A 17,120-nucleotide genomic window follows, 5' to 3' on the forward strand; every position below is an offset into this window, starting at 1 on the left:
CCTCGGAACCGTGTAAAATGGGTGAAGTTCGGATTCCGAGAAACCGAACCCGCTCATCACTAGTGTGCATGTAGTTTATGGTATTCCCCCCTCCAATTTCCCTGCCCTAAGTCTTATTATTCCTCAGGAATTCTTGTATATGTGTCAGTGGTAGTCTGACCCTTTATTAACCCTATGGCTTTGGCACCACCATTATCTTATAATAGTCACAGCAGTAGTGTGTTACTACAGGGGGGCTAGACTGGCAAATCCGACCTCCGCCTCCTGGATAGGCACAAAGCTGAAGCCTAGCTTTCTAGACTCCAGATAATCGTTGGCCGTGAGCACAGCAACGCTGTTGAGCCTGCCTGATTGGGCCATGTTGGCTTTATATTACAGATGTGCAATGACCCCCATGTTTTGGTTTTAGATCTGGATTCATCTTTGTGGTTTGTTTTTCTAAATTGATTAAAAAAAAAAACCCCCACTAAAATCATGTAATTGGGTCAGTTTTTTGTTCCTACAGTGTTATATGAACCTTAGTAAAATTAATTTCCAGTCAATTTTTACCACCTCATAGGTCACAGTATTGTCCACCAATACAGGCCAAATGCTGGCTAAACGAAGCAACAGAGCAGCGGCACAAACACACAGCAGTTTAAAAGTCTGTAGCACATCTATGCAACATTGCGGCATAGAAGTGGCAGAAAAGATGGTAGTTTAACAAACTATATAACGACATAGGGGTCTATTCAATTCCAGTCGGAATTGCTGTCAAGTCAGAAAGACAGCAGTTTCCGACTTTTTTTTCTTTTTCTTAAAGGTCAAATCAGGATTTGTCCTATTCAACCGAGTTGCTGTTTTTTAAACTTGTCTAGAAACATGTGGATTAGCTGCGGAACCACGTATTTTGTCAGATTTGCAGGCATTTCCGACAGGTTTTTGGCCAGTTATCGAAAATGCTGATTCGACTTAAAAAAATAAAAAGTCAGGATCAGCATTATTGAAAAACGGGCAAAGCCGGTCAAATGCCCACAAATTGAATACTGAACTGTCGGATCCTCTCCGTCTGCGAGAGGATTCGACAGGCATTGAATATACCCCATAGAATTAATGTTTCGGAAATATGTAACACGGAAATGGAGGTGGAGTATGTAGCGGAAGGAGGCAGGTAAAAGGAGGAAGATTAGTTAATTTAGTTGTTTAAGAAAATTTACATGGAAAGAGGGAGGGAGAGGGTAGTATGGCCACCAGGTCAGCCTCCTCTGTTCCTTAACCCTTGTTAGAAAGCCTTGGTTATTAATGAAAATCATAATAGCGATAGTGAGCATGTCTAACCCCAACATCGGCTGCTGACATTATGACGGCATACCATATAATCCAATGATTATCAGACTCCACCTTCAAAGATTTCCTAACAGACCATTTTCATATTCAGCTCCTGATGGTCTTGGCTACTGTCGCAAAGTACCTATTGTTCGACACTTTGCACATGTGCAGGACCTATACTGCATCGAAAGCGGAACGGCAGAAAGAGTCAAGTGATTAACAGTCTGCAGTGATTTGGGAGCAGGGATCCCGAATGCCAGGATATTGACCAGATCACAAAAGCAGCACTCTAATGCTTTTAGGGAAGACCACTTTAACCTGTGTTGCTAAATAGAAAAGATAAGCGGAAGGGATGGGGAACGAATGAAATAAAAACGAAGCACACCACACTAAGCCGGATGAGCCATGTAAAAGATAAAGCGATATTTAATGTGACTGTTGTACAAGCAGACTAGTTTTTCACATCGGAAGCCCTAGATCGTCTCTTAACAACATAAATCACTCCTAATATAACAGAAAGAACGCCGACTACAGTTACTATCCTGACCCACTCCTTGTCCATTGGTTCACTGGGGACTGGAGAACCTATAAGAGAGAGAGAGCAATCAGATCGGTCAGACAGTGTGAGTCACAAGATACATTAGAAGCAGCAGAATTGTAACTGAAAGATTCAAAGCAGCAATGGAAGGCTCAGCATACAGTACATCATTGTCACACTGGAGAGCGTGCCTCACTGTTGCCCCAGAGCGCGTGCTTCACTGTCGCCCCAGAGAGGAGAGGCACCCACACTGTAATGAGTACTTGAAATTATAATACTGGAATTTCCTGTTGCTCCAGACTAGCACCCTCAACCCTCAAGGTCAACATGGTCAAAAGGTTGGCATGGAAATGGTCTACACACGAGAAGATATACATTGCTTTTTAATTTTTTTTTTTTGGTGTCAAATGTTCCTTCCAGCACGTGGACCCCCAATTTAATACACAGTCGCTTTGTTTGCCATGCTTCGGGCAAGGTGCTACGCTCGGCACAGGTTATTATTTCCAATAGTAGTCCACGTGGATTGTAAAGTATGAAAAAGTCATTAAAATAAATAAATAAAAAAAAAAAAAACACACACCACTCATGTTGAGCATTTGATTATTTGGCGTCGACCCTTTCACTGTTGGCCAACCATCTGCATACCTGCTGGTATTAAACAAAGTTATTTCTAATGCAAACTACTCTCTTCCAGGAAAACAATGGCCAGATTCTTCTGGGTTGGACACATGCACAGAAACATGCGCATCTCTGCAGAGGCAACGCTTACCCTCTGGACACCCGGGGGTATATTTACAAAGATTCGTGTTTTGGCCGTTTTGAAGGGTGTTTGAACTCGAATGGTATCGGGTGCATTTTACTGCAACTTTTTGAATCCTGATATGATCATTCACTAAGCTGCCGAGTTTTGCACAATCGTTTTTTCCGATGTCGATGTGATTCGTAATATCAGGCAGTGTTTTACGGGAGTGAATGAGATAAACACTGCCTGACAAAACACAAGGAATCCCGGCCGGATCTGTGAGATCCGTGCAGGGCTTCATTGTGTACCGTAAAAAGGTTTTTAAAGTGTTTAAGAATCTGGAAAAAATTGCGTGGGGTCCCCCCTCCTAAGCATAACCAGTCTCGGGCTCTTTGAGCCAGTCCTGGTTGAAAAAATATGGGGGGAAAAATTGACAGGGGTTCCCCCATATTTGATCAACCAGCACCGGGCTCTGCGCCTGGTCCAAAAAAATATGGGGGACAAAAAAGCGTAGGGGTCCCCCCGTATTTTTTGAACCAGCACCGGGCTCCACTAGTCAGAGATAATGCCACAGCCGGGGGACACTTTTATATAGGTCCCCTGCGGCCCCTGGCATTAAATCACTAACTAGTCACCCCCTGGCCAGGGTACCCTGGAGGAGTGGGGACCCCTTAAATCAAGGGGTCCCCCCCTCCAGCCACCCAAGGGCCAGGGGTGAAGCCAGAGGCTGTCCCCCCCCATCCATGGGCTGCGGATGGGGGGGCTGATAGCCAAGTGTTAAATAAAAGAATATTGTTTTTTGCACAAGAACTACAAGTCCCTGGCAAGCCTCCCCCACAAGCTGGTACTTGGAGAACCACAAGTACCAGCATGCGGGGGGTTAAATGGGCCCGCTGGTACCTATAGTTCTTCTGCAAAAAAAATACCCAAATAAAAACAGCACACACACACACCTTGAAAGTACAACTTTATTACATACATTCCGACACACACACTTACCTATGTTCACATGCCGACTCGGTCCACGTCTCGACGGCGATTCCAGGGTACCTGAAAATAAAATTATACTCACCTAAATCCTGTGTGTCGTATCCTTTTGTAATAATCCACGTACTTGGCAAAACAAAAAAACGGAAACCCGACCATGCACTGAAAGGGGGTCCCATGTTTACACACTTTGCGGTTAGCGGTGAGGTTACTTTCGGTCAATCGCTGACCGCAAAGTTCCCACCATTGGCTACAATGGAGCGCATAGGAGCTACATTGCATCACTGCCGTGTGCTGCCTGACAGACACTACAGGAGCACACAGCCAATCAGGAGGGTGCCACGATGTGGCGCTCCCTGATTGGCAGAAGGGACCCTCTTTGACAGGAGTCAGGGGGGGTCCTGGCAGTCGGGGAAAGGGGTCCCATGTGTAAACATGGGGCACCTTTGAGTGCGTGGTCAGGTTTCCGTTTTTTTGTTTTGCCAAGTACGTGGATTATACAAAGAATACAAGATTCCCTGGATTATGCGAGTATAATTTTTTTCACAGGTACCCCAAGGATTCTACATGGAGAAGAGGACCGAGCCTCGTGGGAACATAGGTAAGTATGTATGTATGTATGTATGGAGGTGTGCATGTATGTAATAAACTTATACTTTCACGGTGTGTGTGTCCTGGTTTTTTTGGGCTATTTTTTTAGTAGTAGTACTACAGGTACCAGCGGGCCCGGTTTTCCACCGCATGCTGGTACTTGTGGTTCTCCAAGTACCAGCTTGTGGGGGAGGCTTGCTGGGACTTGTAGTACTGCTACTAAAAACAATATTCAATTTTTTTTTAAAAGGCTATCAGCCCCCCATCCGCCGCCCTTGGATGGAGGGGGGGGGGGGGGGGGGGGGTCAGCCTTGGGCTTCACCCCTGGCCCTTGGGTGGCTGGAGGAGGGGGACCCCTTGATTTAAGGGGTTCCCACTCCTCCAGGGTTTCCCCCGGCCAGGGGTGACTAGTTGGGTATGTAATGCCAGGGCCACAGGGACCAGTATAAAAGTGTCCCCCGGCTGTGGCATTATGTACCTGGCTAGTGGAGCCCGGTGCTGGTTTCAAAAATACGGGGGACCCCTACGCTTTTTGTCCCCCGTATTTTTGGAACCAGGACCAGGCGCAGAACCCGGTGCTGGTTGAAGAAATATGGGGGAACCTCTGTCATTTTTCCCCCCATATTTTTTCAACCAGGACCGGCTCAAAGAGCCCGAGGCTGGTTATGCTTAGGACGGGGGACCCCACGCAATTTTTTTTTCCAGTTTTTACACTAAACAGACCCTTTCTCATAGATAACCATGCACAGATCTCACTGATCCATGCATGGTTATCCAAACTCGACTGGAAAAAGCAGGTCTATTTTTTTGCTGCTTTTTTTAACGATTCGAAAAAAAACAGACCCGCACTTGAGCACTCAGAAACTAACACCCAAATACGAATGAATAGTGAATGCCCGTATTGTATGAAATAACAGCCGTGTTTGACCGATGGTCTATTCATTCGTATTTCGGAACTTTGCAAATCAAACCATTACGAATAGTCCAAACACTGCCGAGATTGGTGCTTAGTGAATTCCCGGATTGGGACTCAGAAAAAAAAACCCACATATCGGACAAACTCGAATTCTTAGTAAATATTGGCCCCGGTGCGGCGGTTAAATAAAGGGGATGGGGCTTTGTGGTAAGGGGGAGAGTTGTCACTGGAGGGGCGGGGCTTCGTGCCCTGTTATCAGTTTTCTGGCACTTGGGGTTCGGGAAAGGGGCGGGGCTTCACGTCCCAACCCCTATTTTTCATCCCTTGGAGGGGGATCGGGAGGTGCGTGCTACCTCCCGTGGAGTGCTGTTTCTGCAGTGCCACCTCCTGCTCAGTGACAGGAGCAGAGTGCTGCACATAATGTAACAGTGACTGTTCCTCCGCACCCCCCTTGTGACGCCAGTGCATCTCTGGATTCTCCACAGACTGCATGTGTGTTGAAAACTGCTAACAGGGTCTGTGCTTGCACAGAGCTACTGCTATGTAAGTCACATTATGAGCAGACATAGGGACATATACTAAACCGTGATAAAGGTGGAGAAGTGAGCCAGTGGAGAAGTTGCCCATGGCAACCAATCAGCTGCTCTGTATACTTTTATAGTATGCAAATTAGAAATGTTACGTCAGTGCTGATTGGTTGCCATTGGCAACTTCTCCACTGGCTCACTTCTCCACTCTTATCACTGCTTAGTACATCTCCAATAGCCTTTAGTGAAATAGGAAGTTTCTGGGCGGCGGACATGCAGATGCACAGAACTGCTACTTCTCGTGGGAGTGTCCAGGACACATAGCCCACCTGCCATGCTAATTTGAGGAGCTTGAACCAGGTAGGGATGGTGTGCAAGTACCAGTACGAAGGAGGACAGCTGCAAAAAGCAGGTAGAGTAACTGCATGAAGATGCATGACTACTCACATTAGCATAACCTATATAACCTAGTAAGAGGACTGCCGTGGTCGGGAGTGTAAGTGGGCGCAGATGCATTAGACTCATAGGGTGGCATTCAATTCTTTTTGCCCTCTTCTACGCTCGTTCTGTTTCTGCTGAGGGGCGAGGTATCATTTCAGCTCGCTGCCCCTGGTGTAGCGAGGGCACCCAACCCTTTATGCAGCTAAACCTGATTTGTATGGGTGCAATATGCACGATAACGGGGATCACTTTAGAAAGGACATTGGGCGTGATGATCATGATATATCATTTGAATACCACCATAGAATGAGGCCGGGAAAGGGGGGGGGGGGGGGGGGCTTATTGATCTAATGCACACCTTTTCCAAACATATTAGATTCCTGAGCAGGTGGGAAGTACACCGGCCCCTTGGAGGACACCAGGATCGTCATGTTTCTGGCAGCTTCACGTACCGGTCTCTGATCTACAAGATAACAAAGTGTATTAGACAGGGGAGGACCTGCAAAGCTTATATTGTGGATCTAGATCACAAAGTTCCATCCAGCATTTAGATGACTGGTTAGGCCTTTACATATACTTGCACATCTCAGTGTTTCTACACTCCCTCCACCTGGAAGGGAGCATACAAAACAGTGTGCACTGTACATACGTAATGTCCACTCGTGGGCTCGCTGCGCTCACCACACTTCAGGCCCGATGCGCCTGCGGACGACATAGGATTATATTCCAGGTCGGTTGGTGGCGTGGACCACCACCTGAGTGGGGATTTCGGCCGGTGGTCAAGATTCCAGCGTCTGTCTCCTGACAGTCGGGATCCAGACAACCGGCAAATTGACTGCCTCCACTTCTAGGCACCTTCCTCACAGGTCTGCTGGCTTACGAGTGCTCCTAAGACGCAAGAAACTATAAATCTACCCAGGAATGTGCATAATGCTGTATGCCAAGCCAGGTAATAAGGGGAAAGCAACAAAACAAAAGCCAACCACTTTAAAAAAATGTATAAAAAAATAAAATGGTAAGATATATATACAAAATGGTAAGAACTTACTGTTGATAACGGTATTTCTCCTATATCCACAGGTTCCACAGGATAACAATGGGATATGATGGAGCGATAGCGGATTGGCACCAAACGATCACAAGCTTTCAGTCCCCCCAGGATGCAACGGGCCCGTCCATATATCCCCGCCCACTAGCTCAGGCAAATCAGTTGGATTCCAAAGCATTTAGGCAGGAGCATCATGTAGAGCCCTAATCAAGCAAGAAGAACACACATGCACACCCTTCCGTACAAGAAGGAAGAGCTTAGTGAGTAGAAAGATCCTCAAATCAGGTGCGTCAGGGTGGGATCCCTGTGGAACCTGTGGACATAGGAGAAATACCGTTATCAACGGTAAGTTCTTACCATAACGTATATATCTCTGGCTGGGTCCACAGGTTATCCACAGGCTAACAATGGGATTTCCCAAAGCAATTTTTAGTGGTGGGGACGCTCCTGATTGGACAGGAGAACCCTTTGCCCGAATTCAGCGGCATGAGAGGCAAAAGTATCGAAGGCCTAATGTCTAATAAGTGTGTTAATGGAAGACCATGTGGCTGCCTTACCTATCTGTTCTGCTGAAGCACCATGCTGTGCTGCCCATGAAGGACCTACCTTACGAGTAGAGTGAACAGAGACATTAGCCAGAACAGGGAGATCAGCTCAAGAATATGCTTCTGAAATAGTAATTCGAAGCCATCTTGCCAGCGTCTGTTTAGTAGCAGGCCATCCTCTCTTGTAAAATCCGTAGAGAATGAAGAGAGAATCTGTTTTTTCTGATGGCACTGGTACGATCCACGTAGATCCTTAATGCCCGGACTACGTCCAGTGACGCATCTCCCGCAGAAAGTCCCGATACCTGAAAAACCGGGACTACAATTTCTTCATTAAGGTGGAATCTAGACCCCACCTTAGGAAGATACCCAGACCTAGTTCTGAGAACTACTTTATCTGGATAAAACAGAAAAGGAGATTAACATGACAGTGCTCCTAAATCTGACACTCTACTAGCTGATGCCATAGTCAGTAGAAAAAGAACTAATAGCTGTCAACCAATTAAGATCCACTTTTAGTGGTTCAAACGGAGCAACTTGAAGGGCTTTGAGGACTAGACTTAAGTCCCAAGGCACTGTAGGAGGAACAAAAGGAGGTTAAATGCGCAGCATTCCCTGGAAAAAAGTGTGCACATCCTGCAATTTAGCAATTTTCTTTTGGAACCATACAGTCAATGCGGACACTTGCATTCTCAAGGAAGCCACCCTTGAACCTTATCCATTCCTGCCTGAAGGAATGCTAAACCCCTGGAAACTCTAAAAGATTTCGGGTCCATACCTCTTCTATTGCACCAATGAATGTAGACTTGCTATATTTGGTGATAGATACGAGCCAAGGAAGTTTTCCTTGCTCTGAGCATTGTTTGATCTACCTGTGAGAATCCTCTTGACTTCAGGATATAGATTTCAAGAGCCACGCCATCAAGACAGTCAATCCAGATATCTGTGATAACAAGGACCCTGCATTAGTAGATCTGGGCGTAGAGGAAGCAGAAATGGCATTTAACATTTTCTGCAGATCTGTGTACCAAATTCCTTCTGGGCCAAGCCAGAGCTATTAGAATCCCGGCACTTTTGTGGTCTTTTCCTCAATATCCTGGGTAGCAGGATGATTTGAGAAAACACATAAGTGAAAAGAAATTCCCATTGAAAAGACGTCCACAAAGATCACTCCCTGATCCTTTGTTCCTTACCAGATTATGGGCTCTTTGTTGTTCAGATGGGTCTCCATGAGATCTATCATTGGCCAACCCCACTTGTCTACCCGAGTATGAAATTACTTTTGGGTGCAAAGCCCATTCGCTTACCTGAATGGCGTTTCGACTGAATAAGTCTGTTGCCCAGTTTAGGACTCCTGGAACAAGCACTGCGGACAAGGCTGGAAGATGGAGTTCTGCACACTTTAGTATGTGACTTACCTCCTTCCTTGCGTGTTCCTCTCTGAAGGTTGAGGTACACTACTGCCGTTGCCTTGTCCCTGCAGATCTGGAATGGTTTTCCTTTAGGAGTGTCCCGTGCCTGAATCAGGACCATGTATATGGCCAGAAATGCTAACAGGTTTATTAGCAAGCAACTTTCTTCTGTGGTCCATAGTCCCAAGAATCATAATATTCCGGACAATGCCCCCCCCCCCCAGTCCGAATACTGGCATTTGTTATCAGGATCTCCCAACCTGATATCCAAAAGGGTGTCCCCTGGGTCTAGATGGAATGTCTGTAGCCACCAGGCTACTGACTTTCTTACCTTTTCTGGCAATACCACGTACTTGTTTGTTTATCGTCCATCTGGCCCACCTACACCACCTGGTATTCACAGGTGGTCTATCAGAGAATTTAACCAGGCACAACACTGATTAACTTCCAACATCAGAGGAGATTGACCTATCCAGTGTGATGTGGCTGTAGATAGAAACAGATGCTGCATAGGTCTTGAGTGGAATTGTGCACACTCCACCATGTCTATTGTTGACACCATAAAACCCATAATTCACATTGCAGCATGAATTGATATTGTTTGACTGTGTAACAACTCCCCTGACTGTACCTTGGATATCCTGTTCCGAGGTAATAATTTCTGCAGACTTGAATTCAGTACAGCCCTACCGGGAGTCATCCGTTGTGATGGAACCAGAGATGACTTTGCCAATTTATGAACCACCCGTGACTCTGCAGACAAGTTATTGTGTGTTGGAGATGGCACAGAAACCATTCCTGTAATTGTGCTAGGATAAAAAAGGTGGTCAAGGTATGGCAATTTTCTTATCCCCTGCTAGCGGAGATAAACTGCCATAATCATTTTGGTAAATACTCTGGGGCTGTGGCTAACCTAAAGGGTAAGGCCTAGAACTGAAATGTTGCTGAAGGATGGTAAACCTTGAGATAACACTGATGGACAGTGCTATAGGAGCCTGTAGGTAAGCATCCTGACTTATCCAGGAATACCATGTAATCTACGGTCTCCCCGCCAAAAACTTTTTGAGATTGAGAACGAAGCGAAGGATCCTTCTGACTCAAACCCAGGTTGTGCATGGGTTACCGGAATGACTATTCCTGACAAAAGCAATTTCTGAACTGCTTCATGCAAATCCCTCGCCTTCGCCTCTACCCGAGACGGGCTGGAACAGAAGAACCTTCGAGGAGGATGCTTCTTGAAAGAAAAGCATAAACTAGAGATACCGCTTCTTGCACCCATCTGTGCAAACTGAAGAAGTCGGCCCGCTACCTGGGATCCCCCAGAAGGAGACCTGTACCATCATGCTGATGGCTTATCCTCTCGTTTAGAAGCTGGCCCTCTGGTCACTTACGATCCTTTTGCTTTTCCTTTACGACCGATAAGGCCGAAAATCAGACCCCTAACCAGGGACTATATGTGGAAGGAAACGTGACCTTCTTGGAATCTGCTTCTGACTCCTGAATATCTGTTAATTCTTTACTCAACAGAGAGTTCCAGCCAAAGTTAAGTTCCTAGAACCTTCTTTGATTCTGAATCCGCTTTCCATGTATGTAAGCAAACTGCTCTGCGAGCAACTATTGTGAAGGGTGATGCCTCCATGAAGCATTACCCATATCTAGTTCTGCCTGTTACAAGCCCAGGCAGCTATCTTGCTTCTTTCCATGCAAGCTGAAGTCATGGCTGGCCTTATGACTGCCTCAGGCAGACATTATGGTTTTTTTTGAAAACCATTCCTCTTTTGACGTTGACTGCAGAGGCCATATAGATTTTTGCACTATCAAATGACATGCATATCTATTTTGGGAGGCACTTCCCTATTTTAAACAGTCCCCAGCTGGAAAAGGATATTGGAATCCCATTTACTGGGAATTCTATTTTATCGGGTGTAGCCCAAACCTTTTCCATGCATTCTGCCCTTGTGAGGAGGCCCAATTATTGTTATGGGACGTTTAAACACAGGTGCCTTATTTTTAACCCAGACTCTGCTGCCTCTAATGACAGACTAGCCTTTTCTGCTCTCATTAATTCAGCTTATTCATTAAGCTGATACGTTTTACCTGTTATTCGTATGCTGAAGTAGAGTATATAGAGCTTTCATAGTCTGATGATCATCATGTGTAGCCTGTGAAGTCGATGATTTATTTACATTTGGTTCATCAGCTTGTCTTATTGGAGAAGCTGTTGGAGATATACCGTAGGTAGGGAGCTACATGTATGGGTAAATAGTGAACCGTATTCCTGGTATTGAAGCTGTAAGAATTAACTTTTCAGCTAAACTGTACAAGGTCTGTGCAACAATCGCCCCAATGGGTCTATCTATACCTGATCAGGGATGTATTATGCTGTACAGCAAACCATTTTACACATAAACCATCCTGTACCAGATCATAGAAGATAATACAATTTTTACAAAAAAAATATGATATGAGAGTTGGTGTTACTGTAAGTGTACCCTCGTCACTTTTGCCGCTTTTAGACATGATAAATAATCAGCACTTTCACAGTGTACTACACAATTTGTGACAAACCACTTTATCTCTCTAAAGTGATATCAATCTGACCCTACCCATGCACCCGCATTGAGGATCAGAAGATCAACTGACAAACATATATTAAAATCAGTAATCACACTAGCAGTCAGTTACATGTTATATATTAGTCATATGAGCATAATATCAACTACAAACACATTTTAAAGTATGTAGGAGTACATATTACTGAATTCTGTTCTATACAGATCTTAACGTATTGAGACGCAATGCAAAGAAAACTACAGTAATGTACACAGATTCATATGCAATAGGCACTAAACTTAACTATTTATACTAACAAAAGTAGATAGAAATTTTGTGCAGTATAACCAGTACTCAGTAGAGTGGGATACAGGGAGACTCACCTCGCTTCCAAGATCGATCAATACGTTAGTGAACGCTGAGTGGATCCAGACGCTACTAGTGTACACTGCCGCTCCGGGAACTTTAAGTGAACACAGATGCACTGTGCATACAGACGCACCGGTCATACAGACGCCTGTACTGCGACCGGGTCTGCTCGCGGTAGCGTTTAGTGAACACAGACGCAGCAGCCTATGCTGCAACCGAGACCCCTCGTGGTAGCGTCTGAGACGGAAGTGAGGCAACAGTTCATGGCGGGAGACTGACGGAAACTGGTCATGAACTGGGGGGAGGGGTGACCAGGAGAGCGTCTGACTCCCCACCGCTGACATCAACCCTAGGGATTGCGGCCTCATGCTATTCATGGTGCCTTATGATCCCTAAGGCCTAGCGCTGGAGCACCCGTGGTGGCGACGCGCCAGATACTGTTTGGTAGTCTCCTCCCAATACAGTGCGGCTGTGTCCATATTCCCCTTCTAAGTGGAACCGATGCCTTACCTTCTCCCCATGCTCTGGCCACAGCCTGGTAACGTCTGCTGGACCTGCTAGTATATCCAACACAGACGCCCCGCCGAGACAGCACTGTACCGTGGGAAAGCGTTATTGCGACCCAGCGGAAAGTTGTTGGAGCGACTCTTTCCAATATGCGTATAAGACACGGTTAGGAAAGATCACTCAAAAACCATAGTAAGACTATAAAAATAAAATAAGAAAGCTTAGGGCTGCCAAGAAACAGCAGCCCTCTGACCATGATCCGGCTCCTGCCGCACCAAACAGAAAACAGATTTGCCTGAGCCAGTGGGCGGGGATATATGGATGGGCTCGTTGCATCCTGGGAGGACTGAAAGCTTGTGATCGTTTGGTGACAATCTGCTATCGTTCCATCATATTCCATTGTTATCCTGTGTATAACCTGTGGACCCAGCCGGAGAAAACGAGTTTTATGGTAAGAACTTACCTTTGTTAAAACTCTTTCTGCGAGGTACACTGGGCTTCACAAGGAAAGACATAGGGGTGTAGAGTAGGATCTTGATCCGAGGCACCAAGAGGCTCAATAGCTTTGACTGTTCCCAAAATGCATGGCGCTGCCTCCTCTATAACCCCGCCTCCCTGCACAGGAGCTCAGTTTTTAGTTAACCAGCTCAATGCAGTAGCAGGAAAAAGAGACAACAGTTAGTAGCCACATACATCACACACTCACGACAGGAGAAGTGTCAGCGGCTAATGCCATACCAACCGAAAGAAGCTAAGTGCGTCAGGGTGGGCACCTTGTGGAGCCCAGTGTACCTCGCAGAAAGTTTTAACAAAGGTAAGTTCTTACTATAAAACTTGTTTTCTGCTGCGGGGTACACTGGGCTCCACAAGGAAAGACATAGGGGATGTCCTAAAGCAGTTCCTTATGGGAGGGGACGCCCTGTAGCGGGCACAAGAACCCGGCGTCCAAACGAAGCATCCTGGGAAGCGGCAGTATCGAAGGCATAGAACCTTATGAACGTGTTCACTGAGGACCACGTAGCCGCCTTGCACAATTGTTCAAGGGTCGCACCACGGCAGGCTGCCCTAGAAGGTCCAACAGACCGAATAGAATGGGCTGTTATGCGAGCAGGAGCTGATAGACCAGCCCTCGCATAAGCATGTGCAATCAATAACCATTCTAATCCATCTGGCCAAAGTTTGCTTGTGAGCAGGCCAGCCCCGTTTGTGAAATCCAAACAGCACAAAGAGAGGGAATCAGATTTCCTAATAGAAGCAGTTCTCTTCACATAGATACGGAGAGCCCGTACCACTTCCAAAGACCGCTCTTTGGGAGACAGATCAGGAGAAACAAGTGCCGGAGTCACAATCTCCTGGTTAAGGTGGAACGAAGAAACCACCTTAGGCAAATAACCGGGACGAGTCCCAAGAACCGCCCGGTCACGGTGAAATATCAGATATGGGGAACTACAAGACAAGGCACCCAAATCCGACACTCTTCTAGCTGAAGCAATAGGCAGCAGAAAACACCACCTTAAGGGAAAGCCACTTCAGATCAGCTGAACCAAGAGGTTCAAACGGAGACTCTTGTAATGCCTCCAAAACCACCGACAAGTCCCAAGGAGCCACAGGCGGGACATAGGGAGGTTGGATACGCAACACACCCTGAGTGAAGGTATGCACATCAGGTAAGGTCACAATCTTTCTCTGAAACCACATCGACAAGGCAGATATTTGAACCTTGAGGGAGGCCAGACGCAGGCCTAAGTCCAGGCCCTGCTGAAGAAAGGCCAACAACTTGGCTATACTAAACTTGGAAGCGTCATAATGGTTAGATGCGCACCAAACAAAGTAAGAATGCCAGACCCTATAGTAAATTCGAGCAGAAGCCGGTTTCCGGGCCCGCAACATAGTTTGAATGACCGCCTCAGAAAACCCTTTAGCCCTCAAGACGGAAGCTTCAAGAGCCACGCCGTCAAAGACAGCCGGGCTAGATCCTGCTAGACACAGGGGCCCTGAACGAGGAGGTCTGGGCGTTGTGGAAGTAGAATTAGACGCTCTGACGATAGGCCTTGCAGGTCTGAGAACCAGTGCCGTCTGGGCCACGCTGGAGCTATGAGAAACATAATTCCTCTTTCTTGCTTGAACTTCTGAATTACCCTGGGCAGGAGTGACACCGGAGGGAACACGTACGGCAGCCGAAACCTCCACGGCACTGCCAGCGCATCCATGAATGCTGCTTGAGGATCCCTTGTCCTTGCTCCGAAGACCGGAACCTTGTGATTGTGTCGAGACGCCATCAGATCTACGTCTGGAAGGCCCAACTTTTCGACTAGGAGTTGAAACACTTCTGGATGGAGTCCCCTCTCTCCGGCATGTATGTCCTGATGACTGAGAAAGTCCGCTTCCCAATTCAGGACTCTCGGAATGAATATTGCCGATATGGCCGGTAGATGGCGTTCCGCCCAATGTAGAATCCGTGAGACTTCCTTCATTGCCAAACAGCTTCGAGTGCCGCCTTGATGATTTATGTAAGCCACTGTGGTGACGTTGTCCGACTGTACTTGAACAAGACGGTTCTGAATTAAATGCTGGGCCAGGTTCAATGCATTGAAGACAGCCCGCAATTCCAGAATGTTGACCGAGAGGAGAGATTCCTTCTTGGTCCACCAACCCTAAAGGGAGTGTTGCTCCAGAACCTCTGGAGACTGGCATCTGTCGTCAACAGGACCCAGTTGGATATCCAGAAGGGACGGCTCCTGCACAATCGTTGGTCCTGGAGCCACCAGTGCAGCGACAGACGGACCTCCGGAGTCAATGAGATCATGTGAGACCTGATCCGGTGAGGCAGGCCATCCCACTTGGCTAGAATCAGCCTCTGGAGGGGGCGAGAATGAAATTGAGCATACTCCACCATGTAGAATGCTGATACCATGAGGCCCAGCACCTGCATCGCCGAATGTATCGACACTTGCGGACGAGAAAGGAAGCAACGAATCCTGTCCTGAAGCTTCAGGACTTTCTCCTGAGACAAGAACAACTGCTGGTTCTGAGTGTCCAATAGCGCTCCCAGGTGCACCATGCTCTGAGCAGGGACCAGGGAGGATTTCTTCCAGTTGATGAGCCACCCGTGGGCTTGTAGAAACTGGACAGTCCTATCCAGAGGACGTAGGAGAATTTCTGGGGAATTTGCCAGGATTAACAAGTTGTCCAGATACGGCAGTATCCTGACCCCTTGATGGCGGAGTACCACCGCCATCACCGCGGAACCGTAGTTAAACCAAAATGTAACGCCCGAAACTGGTAATGGAGGTTGCCAATCGCAAACTTCAGGTATTGCTGATGTGACACTGCTACAGGAATATGCAGGTAAGCATCCTGTATGTCCAGGGAGACCATGTAGTCCCCAGGTTCCAAGGCCAGAACTATAGAGCGAAGGGTTTCCATACGGAACTTGGAAACTTTCACAAACCTGTTCAATGCCTTGAGGTTGAGAATGGGCTGGGAGGACCCCGAGTGACGACTTCCCGTACCCAGGCATCTGAAGTGGTCTTCAACCATTCCTGGGTATACCCTAGAAGCCGGCCCCCCACCCTGGGATCCCCCAGGGGGAGGCCTGCCCTGTCATGCGGCATGCTTATTGGTCTTGGAAGCTGGCTGACGGGCAGCCCAGGCTCTTTTGGGCTTCGGCTTACCAGGTTTGGAAGTGTGGGCCTGCTTGTTGTACGCCTGACCTTTTGCTTTACCTGAAGGATGAAAGGGGCGAAAGGAAGTACCTTTAGCCTTCGACACAGAAGGAGTGGTACTTGGCAGACAGGCAGTTTCCAAATCAGCCACTATCTTATTTAAGTCCTCCCCAAACAGAATATCTCCCTTCAAAGGGAGTACCTCCAGGGTTTTTCTAGAGTCCAGATCCACAGACCAGGATCTCAGCCACAATATCCGGCGAGCCAGGACTGATGCAGTAGAGGCCTTGGCTGCTAGGATACCGGCATCAGAAGCCGCCTCTTTAATATAGTGAGAAGCTGTGACAATATATGACAACCATTGTCTAGCATGGTCAGAAGAGGTTTCAGCTTCTAACTCCAAGGCCCATGCTTCAATAGCCTCTGCAGCCCATGTTGCTGCAATAGTGGGCCTTTGTGCAGCACCCGTGAGGGTGTAAATCGCTTTCAGACAACCCTCCACACGTTTATCCGTAGGCTCTTTTAGAGACGTGACGGTGGTGACAGGTAGAGCTGAGGAAACCACCATCCTAGCCACTGGAGGAGGCGTTTCCCAATTTTTAGACAGCTCTGGCGTGAGGGGATAGCGAGCCAGCATCTTCTTTTGAGGCACAAACTTCTTTCCCGGGTTAACCCAGGGTTCCTGATGTATATTTACTAGGTGGTCAGAGTGAGGTAAAACTTGTTTAATCACCTTCTGACGCTTGAACCTATCTGGTTTCTTAGGAGGGGCGGATGGCTTGGGATCATCCGTAATCTGTAAAATTAACTTAATAGCCTCCAAAATATCAGGAACATTCACATGTGAACTACCCTCCCCATGAGCAGTATCTGTGTCAGAATCTGTGGGGTCAGTGTAAGCGCCATCTTCATCAGACGAGGTGTCAGTAACAGCAGTGGATTGTGAGGAGATAAGAGCTTAGAGGACCCCT

The 17,120-nt window shown here is 47.1% G+C and overlaps 1 protein-coding gene across 1 annotated transcript in view; it reads right to left on the reverse strand.

Annotated features, from left to right (window-relative positions):
* Window positions 1-1,716: 1,716 nt before the first annotated feature.
* LOC135050100 (zona pellucida sperm-binding protein 4-like) overlaps window positions 1,717-17,120 on the reverse strand; it is an 80,223-nt gene continuing 64,819 nt past the window's right edge. Inside the window, exons 11-12 of the mRNA XM_063956258.1 lie at window positions 6,409-6,513; window positions 1,717-1,893 (exon numbers count right to left, since the gene is read on the reverse strand). Of these exons, the coding sequence (XP_063812328.1) occupies window positions 1,760-1,893; window positions 6,409-6,513 (239 nt within the window). The 3' untranslated portion in view covers window positions 1,717-1,759. The remainder of the gene's footprint in view (window positions 1,894-6,408; window positions 6,514-17,120) is intronic.

This window comes from Pseudophryne corroboree, chromosome 2 (genome assembly GCF_028390025.1).
Source record: "Pseudophryne corroboree isolate aPseCor3 chromosome 2, aPseCor3.hap2, whole genome shotgun sequence".
Classification (NCBI taxonomy): domain Eukaryota; kingdom Metazoa; phylum Chordata; class Amphibia; order Anura; family Myobatrachidae; genus Pseudophryne; species Pseudophryne corroboree.